The sequence below is a fragment of the Telopea speciosissima genome, chromosome 1, assembly GCF_018873765.1.
Source record: "Telopea speciosissima isolate NSW1024214 ecotype Mountain lineage chromosome 1, Tspe_v1, whole genome shotgun sequence".
Lineage (NCBI taxonomy): Eukaryota > Viridiplantae > Streptophyta > Magnoliopsida > Proteales > Proteaceae > Telopea > Telopea speciosissima.
Genome location: NC_057916.1, coordinates 41145608 through 41156053, shown reverse-complemented (window position 1 = coordinate 41156053; position 10446 = coordinate 41145608). Strand labels below are relative to the sequence as shown.

The following is a 10446-nucleotide window of genomic DNA, read 5'->3' as shown; positions in this document are numbered from 1 at the left end:
CATTCCTTCATCTCGAAAGTAGATGACAACCACTCTTTGGTGGCAACAATCATTTCAATGCTATCCTAGCTAGCAGGATGTTATCAACATATAAAGAAAGGATAAGTAAACCTTCCTTGGACTATTTCATATACACAGTGGTCTTCTGCAATCATTTCAAAACCAACAAAGGTAATGACATGATGAAATCTAAAATACCACTACCTAGACTATTGCTGAAGGACATATATAAAACGTTTGAGATGGTAAACTTTGCACTCTTGTCCTTTGACCTCAAAACTCACTGATTGAGCCATAAATATCTCCTCATCTAGTTCTCCATTGAGAAATGTAATTTTAAAGTCCATTAGGTATAGTTCCAAATCCAGCTTTGCGACAATGGCTAGGATAAGGCGAATTGAGGTAAATCTTACCACAGGGGAGAAAGTCTCATCACAGATGTAACTAACTCCAATATTAACTCCCAAACTTTTGCCATAAGATGTGCCTTATTTGCCAATTGAATCAACCACCTTGCATTTGACCTTTAGGACCCACTTATTCCCAATGGCTGTACGCCTGGGCAGGAGGTCAACTAATTCCTATATTTGGTTCTTTCTCATAGAACTCAACTCATCATTCATAACAGCTTGCTACTTATTCTTAACAAATGAGGAGATCACCTCTCTTACAGAGGCATGCTCATCCTCATCCACTGGAACACAAATGAGAACATCCCCCTCAATCTCAAAATGACGATGGGGAACGTGCCCACGCATACTCCTACGCTTGAGGAAATCTTGATTACCTAGTGGTATACTCCTACCATGTTGATCACCCTTACTGTCTCTGGCGATTACATGATGAGTTAATTCCGCACCCTCGCCAAGAGAAGGTGAGATGCTCTCATTATCCTCCATCTCAAAGAGGTCAAGATCCATATTGGCGTCATTTATAGTAGGAAAATTGATCTCAATAAAATCGACATTGCGTGACTCTATTTCAGTCATTCCTCCATCATGGCGTTTACTGTATATAACGTAGCCCTTTGAGCTGTCGAAATATCTAATAAATATGTGTTTCCTAGCTCTAGGGCCAAGCTTCTTATACTTATGGGAGATGCTGGGAGCATATGCTCTAAGTTGGACTTTGCGTCTTTTCACAGCTCATAAGGGGTGGAAGAAACTGATTGTGAGGGTACCCAATTAAGGATGTAGGCCGCAGTTAAGAGGGCACCCCTCAGAAGGATATTAGGAGGTTGGCCTATGCCATCATCGCCCTAACCATATCTAAAAATGTCTATTCCCTCTCTCCGCTAAGCCATTTTGCTGCAAAGTATAAGGAATGGACGTCAATGTCCTGGATATCCCCTTCACCTTGCATAGTTCCTTAAACTGAACAAATAGATATATGCGTCCTTGATCGGTGCGTAAAGTCTTTAAATTCTTGATTTGTTGATTCTCAACAGGATCCATAGGAGCTATTGTGCATGTGTGATTAGCCCTTGTATGATGTACTATTGCTATTCTTATTGTAGTATCACTAATGTGTAGAAGATAATGATTCATGAGACTTGAATTTATCCAAATAAGAACCGGATAAAATAACCAGATAAGAACCGAATATAGGAACCGAATTATAACCATATCCAAACCGAACCGACCAAGTCCAGTTAGAGTATCTAATTCTAGAACTGATCTGAGACTTGGTCCAGATCTTGATCCAAATCTTGATCCCATTGCCACTACTTGGAACCGAATCCGAACTGAATACCCAGTTACGAATCGATTTACACCCTTAGCAGGGCTAATAAAGGAACGAGACCGCCCACCATGACTCATGGGACACATGAGTCCAAGACCCGTGACTGTATTAAAACCCTAATTTCTTTCCTCCCCACTTCCTGCTTTTTCTCAAAATTTTCGAAACAAAGAAATCACCCGCCAAAAGGTAAAGCGTAATTCAAACTGAGGAGTGAAAAACTGAAAACCCATTAGACGAAGAAACTGAAATTGAAGAGCTACTTCGTAGTAGTTTAGGGCAAAACATGTGGATTCTCTGAAACAATGGAGAAAGGGATGATAAGTGTTGATCGATGGAGCGAGCAGAGCCAGGCTTACTTCCTGACCCATCTCCATTCGGATCACACCAAGGGCTTGTCTTCCAAGTGGAGCAAGGGCCCAATCTTCTGCTCCCCCATCACCGCGAAGCTCTTCCCGCTTAAATTCCCTGGTTTCCACCTTTCCCTTCTTAATGTTTTGGAGATCGGAATTCCACTTTCAATTTCATTCGTCTCTCCCTCCACCGGATTGGAGACTTCGGTTCATGTTACGCTCATCGATGCTCACCATTGCCCTGGTAAGTCGCATTCGCTTCTGAATCGAATGGTTCGCAGTTGGTGATCTTTCATGTTTGCATGCTTTTATTCATTTTATTTTGCTTGGAAGAATTTTGGGAGGTTGGATATTAGACTTTGTTATCAGCCATGAGACCCATTTTATCTTGTATTGAAGGGAATTCTGGAATCCTGAAACGTTTTATTCGTTACTTAGATCTGATGTTTTGCTTTTTGCCTCCCTCCCCTTTATTCTCCACTGTCAAAATGAGCTTGGGAACCTAGCTGTAAATGAATGATCGTTAATTATCATGCTACACAAAGTTCATTTATTCATGGCTGTTTTATTGGGCAGGTGCTGTCATGTTCTTGTTTCATGGTGAATTTGGCTGCACCCTCTACACTGGTGATTTTCGTTGGGAAGCAACCAGTGAGAGGACACTTTTAGGGAAGAGCATGCTCCTCAACGCTCTTGGGGGTGATAAAGTGGATTTCCTTTATTTAGACAATACTTACTGTAATCCACTGTATTCCTTCCCTTCTCGAGAAGCTGTTGCTCAGCAGGTTCACTTCCATCTTTGTCCATTTCCGGGTAAATATGATATTGTGGCTGAATGAATTTCTTGACTATTCTGTCAAACCATATGGGTTGCTAGATTCTTAAATTCATTCACTTGAACAAGTGCTATAGTGTCAAACATTAAGCAGTTTATGTCAATGAGTCCAGAATGGTTGTAGTAGCATTATGGTAAATAACCAATTGAATTATACCTTGTTAAATATTCAAAACTATAAGCGGCTGTAGTTTAAAGGATATTTTTTTTCCAATGAATTTGTGGAAATGTGTGTTCTGCTTTCATGGTTATCAATCCAGTGATTGGCAACCACTGTTCCAGAGTGGCTGATCTGTTTTGCTATTGCTTGAGGCTGGTCCAATCCTTTCCTGCATTTCACTCAGCTGATCCATGTGGATTAAGCCTGTTGAGATGACATCTCAACAGAGCCAATTGTTTGTACAAAAGAACAGAAGGCCCCTTTTCTTTATTAATCCACATCAAATCGGGGTCAGTTGGGTCCCATCTGGTCCTGGTATCTTGGTCTTTGATTCTTTTTTGCCAGTAAGTATTGAACTAGCATTAATACATGCTATTTCTATAATTTGCTTGACTCTAAATTTATTCATTTGTTGAAGTTCTGAAGGTTTCTGAATTTCTTCTGCAATTTTGCATATGTATAATGCTAGAATAGTGTCATACATCAATAAAAACAATGCTAGAATAACATCTACAATTTTTTCTTGGAAAAAAGGCTTTCCTGCAGCCCAAGCAGGAAGGGCTTCTCACACAACCCATCTCATTATGCCATATGAAAAGATGACACAGCAATTCTGACCTTTGGATGGAGAGGGCATGGTTTAGATGAGCTACATATCAAATTTTAGAGCATAATTCAGTCAAATACCCTCCCATTTGCCCACCATTCTTGTATTATCATGCATCCTCTAGTAGTCCATGCATTAGTACGCACCATATTGATAGTCCTTGATTTTTAAAGCTTTATTTTGCTACGTGGCCAACTCTTTCGGCAGAAAGTTGACATGTGAGCAGGGTATCTTGAGGTCTGCTTGTCCACACGATCTAGGTGCCATTTGAGTTGCCATGTGGCAGATATTTGGCTGTGTAGGCTGCCATTCCTTGATATGCTGCCAACAAGCAATAGCTCATTTTTTTGTTTAATTTTTGCAGATTTTTAGGAACTTATTTAACCAATAACAGTTTGGCTCCCGCTCCCCCCCCCTGAATCAGTTGATCCATCATGAATCAATAGGTATTGTCTGTCCCTGCTTTCTACATTTATTCTTAAACTCTTGTTGGCTATTGATCTTCAGCTAAACTGGTTTGCTAATTTGATTTCTTTACGATCATAAGATTTTTTTAATAGTGTTTTGTTTCATAAGATGAGTGCAGCTGACCCCAAATACCTGGGATAAGGCTTGTTTAGTTGAGTTTATTGTTTCTTTAAACTGAAACATATTTTTAAGTTTCACTGACTTTACACCTTTTGAATTTATTTATGTATCTTCTTTATTTTCGTTTGTGTCAACATGAGTCACATGACAGTGTTCTCAATAGTGTGTTGATTGGTGATGAGGTGGTTTTCCAGATGGTCTTTCTAGGCATGCCTGATGTTTCAAGTGATTGCAGAAACAACTGGGAAGCTAGGGTAATAGGATATTCATTTATAGAAGTGTTATATCTGATTCTTTATATAAGGTTATAATTCATAACTACTTCTTGTTATTGGTGAAGCCTGATCTCAGTCTAGAAAGTTCTGTGGTGATTCTCCGGTAGGCCGTTTCGCCTTCGAAACTCAGAATGGCCAAAAAAGTGCATACATCAGCGCTTTAAGCACTGATACCTGTAGAGCTCGTCGAGATCTTCTATTTGATATATATTTCGCCCTATGTTGGTTCAGGTCTGAACCAGACCGGGTGGGTCTCTAGGGGCAGTTTTGTACTTTCTGGGTTAGGGTTTTCCTATATATCTCTTTGAGAGATGGGAGAGTGAGGGTTTGTATTTGCTTCACAGAAATAGTGGATTTGTTCTATCGCTCGGCCGTGGATGTAGCCTTCCTTCTTGGGGGTGAACCACGTAAATCTTGTCTTGTGCGTGTGTGATTTCTCTTCCTTTTTTTGTTTTCTTCTGCAAAATCACCATTCTGCTGCGTTGTTTTTCTAACCTGTTTAAGTTGGTAAAGGATATTTAGTACTGCATTCGTTTTAAATTATCAGGATATTTAAGTTTCAGCTGAAATTACATTATGGAGCTGGAGGGAACCAAATGTTGAAGTTAGAATTGCATGTCACTCAATTAATACTTATTGAGTGGCTGACTGGTCAGATCAATTGCTTGGTCTTACGTTGGCAGTTTGAGAACATTTATCTGCAGTTAAAATCTGTGAACAATGAAAAAATTGAGAAAAGAAAACTAAAGTTTGCAACAATCAAATTTTGTACTTAGGTCTGTCCAGCAATCTGTAATGCAGCTGTTTCTTTAGTGTAGAGAATAATGCTTTCGAATAAATGAACATAACAGGAGGTTATAGAATTTAGAGCCTTAAAGATGTTGATCTATCCATTTTCTTCTTGTAGTCTGGTTCTTAAATATTAATAGGAGAAGGGATTTGTGTACGGCTGTTTTTTTTGGAACGGACAACGTGTATAAAACGGGGGCTTTTGATAAATGCGACCCCCTGTTTGTCCCCATCCGACACCCATGAGCATGGTCATGCACTTGCACGACCGTGCTTATGCCATATTAATAATAATTATGTGTTGCAAAAACCTTATTCCCCATTCAGCTGCCATTTATGTGCTTGGAAATTGTACTGTTCATGTTATTTAGTATGCATATTGGTGTGTTCCTTTCAATATTCTAGATTGAATTAAAGAGTGTAGTGGTAATGTATATTTGAGTCTTGCTAATTGATTATCTTCTTTGTGTCCGAAAAACAGGTTATTGATGTTATCGCTTCCCATCCTGAACATGATATCATCATTGGCATTGACACGTTAGGGAAAGAAGAACTTCTTGTTCACATTTCGAGAGCACTAAAAATAAAGGTGTTTTTTTCATGCCTTTACTAGATAGGAGTTATGGTTGATCAGGAATATGGTTTATAGATCACACACCTGAACACAATGCACGTCCAAGAAAGTAGTAAACCATGATTGGATACTATGCATACATACAAAAAGTCTTACAGTCTTAGTCTTGCATTTGAGAAATTGCTGTAAAACCTTTAGAAGAGAGAAATACAAGAAGTCCATAGAAGGATTGCAATAAGATTATTTGATAAGACAATTCATGAACAAGGATTATTTTGTTGCCCCAATGGTGGATCATCCTCCTTCCCCCTGTACTCCATGTTTGTGGCTTTGTTGATAGGCCTTATAGTGGTGGTCTGGGCCTACACTATTACCATTACTGATGTAGTTTAAAAGAACAAGGTCAGCAGCAAGCCATTGGACTGGACCAATATATTTAATTTTGAGTGTCCAATGGGTTAATAGGCCATGGGCTTAATATTTTTGGGTTTACTATTGTAATGGGCCAATTCTATTAGCTCAAATATTAAGGATTTAAGTCCTATACCGGATTAAGTAGTCGGGTTTCTATTTGGTTACTATTCTAGAATAGTTTCTATTTTGAAGAAGACTTATATTGTAAGGGATTCTCTCTACCATACATAAGGGTTTCCTATTTTTCTTATTTCCATGAAGTTATAAATATAAAGTAGAGGATCATTCCCACTACCAACGATTTGGACAATTTGTTAAGCTTATGTTTGCTAATTTCTGTGAGACACAGAATTCCTTTGCTGTGAAATACAGTGAAGCCCTTGGTGGGATGCCAAGGTAGCTTGGTGTGTTGCCAAGTTGGACTGGTGAAAATGCTAGTCAAGTTCTAGGTGGGAATCCTAGTTCATATCCTTTTTTGTCTATCTTCTATCTTCTTCTACTTGTTCCATTAAAATTTCAGATCATACCTTAGTACAGGAAAAGCCATCACATTAGTTCATCGATTCTCCTATTAGTGGCAAATCATTTCTTTCATTTTTTGTCATGTGGCAGCAACATAACTGTCTTAGTTTCTATGTTCTATTACCTTCTATTTTCTACACCCTCTTCTTACTTTGTTTCCTTAGTTACTAATTTCATTCCCCGCTTTCTATTTCTTATACTAGTTGGTTTTTCTGTAGTTATTAAATCTGAGTTTCTATTTCCAGCAACTTACTGTTTTGGTCATCCTTTGATTTCTTAAAATCTGGTTTGTTCTTGTTATTTTCTGTTAGTTACTAAATCTGGTCTCTCTTTTAGTGATTTGCAATTTTTGAGACTACCCCATATCTTCAAACCTGACCATTAGATCAAAATAAGAGTTAACAAATTTGTTTTCCTTGAAAAATAGACCAATAACCATAATTTCATACATATTTGAGTTGTCCATACACTTGCGATCTTGTGGCAAGCTGATCTCCACTGAACTTCACTGGTTCGAGGTTAGCACTGCATTATTTGGTATTAGAGCTATGGAGGGACAGTAGAGCTGCTACGTTGACGAGATGATATCGAGGTTTGTTGAATTCTACCTCAGATTGAAGGATGATCGTGGGGGTCTGATTCAGCGTCACTATAAAACTCATGGACAAGTTTTTTCAAGACGAGGAGTTGATGTATTTCAGAAGAACAGGGTCATTAGCAAATCAAGCCATTGGACTGGACCAAGATGGACCAATATATTTAATTTTGAGTGTCTAATGGGCTATAAGGGCCATGGGCTTAATATTTTTGGGTTTACCATTGTAATGACCTTTAAGCCCAAATATTACGGATTTAGGTTTTATACCTAATTAAGTAGTTAGTTTCTATCTTGTTATAGTTCAAGAATAGTTTATATTTTGAAGAAGACTTTAGTTGTAAGGGATTCTCCCTACCATGCATAGGATTTTTTATTTTTCTTATTTCTATGAAGTTATAAATAAAGAGTAGGGAATCATACCCACTATCAATGATTTGAATAATTTGTTAAGCTTATGCTTGCTGATTTCTGTGAGATTCAGAATTCCTTTGCTGTGAGATGCAGTGAAGTCCTTGTTGGGATGCCAAGTTGGACTGGTGAGATATTAGTCAAGTTTTAGTTGGGAGGTCTAGTTTGTATCCTTCTTCTATCATATATCATCTATCTTCTATCTTCTTCTCCTTCCATTAAAGTTTGAGCTCATACTTTAGTACAGGAAAAGCCACCACAACAATCCATCGATTCTCCTAGTAGAGGCAAATCATAGCTCTCATTGGTGTCATGCAGCAGCAACATACCTGTCCTAGTTTCTATTTTCTACACTCTCTTCTTTGTTTCTTTTGTTATTAATTCTTTCCCCACTTTCTATTTTGGTTTCACTTGCGATTTTTCATACTAGTTGTTTTTTTCTATAGTTACTATATCTGACTTTCTATTTTCGGCAACTTACTGTTTTGGTAACCCTTTGATTTCTTCATATCTGGTTCCTACTTGTTATTTTCGGCTAGTTACTAATTCTGGTCTCTCTTTTGGTGACTTGCTATTTTGATACTATCCCGTATATTCTAATCTGGCCATTAGTCAACATAGAGTTTAGAGACTTGTTGACTTGTTCTCCTTGACAGATAGACCATTCAACCAATATTTCATTCATATCTGTGTTCCCTACACCTAAGATCCTGTCGCAAGCTGATCTGCCATTGGATTTCACTGGTTCGAGGTTAGCACTGCGTTAGTTATACGTTTCCATATTCCTCTAAATAATAGCTATTCCTAGAACTTATAGCATTGCCCCTTTATGACATGTCATACTTGATTAATGAAACATCCTTTAAAGCTAAAAGCCTTTGTAGCAACTTCTAATGGTGTCTTTAATTACAAAAAAAGAAAAGACTATAAGCACTTTTAATTTATTTCTAATTCTTTCATTTCATTGGATATTTTTCCTTCCGAGTTTCTGATGAGTTGCTCAAGCTTGTAATCATTAATTTTTCATTTAGTTTTTTATTGGTAAGTAAACAACCGCAGTTTAAGAACTTGAACTAAATATTACATGATCATTTTTTATTGTCACACTTAATGGGAATATTGTACTCCTTTTTGGTTATTTACTATAAGATCACAATTTAATATCAATCATGGCTTACTACAAATAATCTTGATGACTGGAAAAATATTTATTAATTAAATGAAAAGCTTTTGTTTTGTTGGCTTTCAACTCAATTATTTATCTTCAATTCTTTTTGGCATTCTTTTAAGATTTGGGTGTGGCCAGAACGCTTGCGAACAATGCATCTTCTCGGATTCCATGATATCTTCACTACCAATACTTCTCTTACTAGAGTAAGAGCTGTTCCTCGTTACAGTTTTAGCATTGACACTCTCGAGGGCTTAAATACAATTCGCCCGACAATTGGAATCATGCCCTCTGGTCTTCCGTGGGTGGTGAGACCCATTGAAGAGAATGAAGATACTCTTGCTTCTCTTCCATTTTGCTATAATGTTGGAAAAAAGGTGATTGAAGATGTTGGTGCTCATGCAAATGGAAGTCAGCTGAATGAAAAGCCATGCTATGCCCGAAGGTTTCATCAGTACATCTACTCATTACCATACTCTGATCACTCATGCTACCATGAAATACAAGAGTTTATTCAGCTTGTTCAGCCTTCCAACATGAGGGGCATAGTTTCTTCATTGTTTTGCCAAACTGACCCTATGTACCATTTTGGCCACCTTTGTGTTACCAGTAAACTAAATGAGCAGTCATTCAAGAAATCCAGAAGAGGGGAGGTAGATGGAAGCATCAAAGCTACCCATAACAAGCCTAAACTTGGATTTGAGAAGCACATTGAGGCTAAAGCTTTCAGGAAAAGGACAGCAAAAGTTGGTTTCCGAAACTTACATCTTCTCCGGGTAAGTGTTCTCAGACGAACAAGACGTGGTGCGAAGGTTGCAGAAAATGACATATCTACTGATTGAACAGGTCTGAATGCTGAGGATCTCAGTTGTTAGCTTGTGCATATGAGCAGGCTTAGATTTATTGAGACATGGAAGCTGTTGTGTAATGATTTCTTAAAAATGGACAGTTTTATTGATCAGGTTGTATGCTAAAACCATGTAAATTGAATGAAGAAAATGTACATATACAAATACGGCGCATGCCAGCTGGATTGTAAATGATTTTCACCTGAAAGTAAATCTGTGTTGATTTTATTTTTACACAATGAGGAGCAGCTCTCCTGTAAAAATTATAATTTTCCCTTAACATTAAAGAGCGATGGTTGAATGTGAAATATAATGCAAGCCTGTTAAAAAGATCCATCAAAAGTCAAACAGTTCTCATCCCTTGCAACTTTAATGTTTTCCAGGAACTCTCTTGCTCTATCTCCCTCTCCATGTCTCTTGGTCTGCCACATGAATCTTAATTGAAATGTATCTGTAATTTTTCTTTACACATTCAACAAATCTGTTTTGGGTTTTGAAAACCCAGGACACCCTTGCACTGATAATTACTCTGTTATGCTATTCTCCTGAACATCTACTGGCTTTCTC

The 10446-nt window shown here is 37.8% G+C and overlaps 1 protein-coding gene across 2 annotated transcripts; it reads left to right on the top strand.

Annotated features, from left to right (window-relative positions):
- The first annotated feature begins 1871 nt into the window (after window positions 1-1871).
- On the top strand, window positions 1872-10113 carry LOC122657663 (5' exonuclease Apollo-like). 2 transcript variants are annotated; one of them, XM_043852446.1, is made up of 5 exons: window positions 1872-2337; window positions 2670-2878; window positions 5829-5936; window positions 9154-9877; window positions 9994-10113. In XM_043852446.1, exons 1-4 carry the CDS (start codon window positions 2046-2048, stop codon window positions 9871-9873), a joined length of 1329 nt encoding a protein of 442 aa, XP_043708381.1. In that variant the 5' UTR covers window positions 1872-2045; the 3' UTR covers window positions 9874-9877; window positions 9994-10113. The 2 variants fall into 2 exon arrangements, with proteins under 2 accessions (XP_043708381.1, XP_043708374.1); XM_043852439.1 differs by having other exon boundaries at window positions 1873-2337; window positions 9154-10113.
- Window positions 10114-10446: the final 333 nt, after the last annotated feature.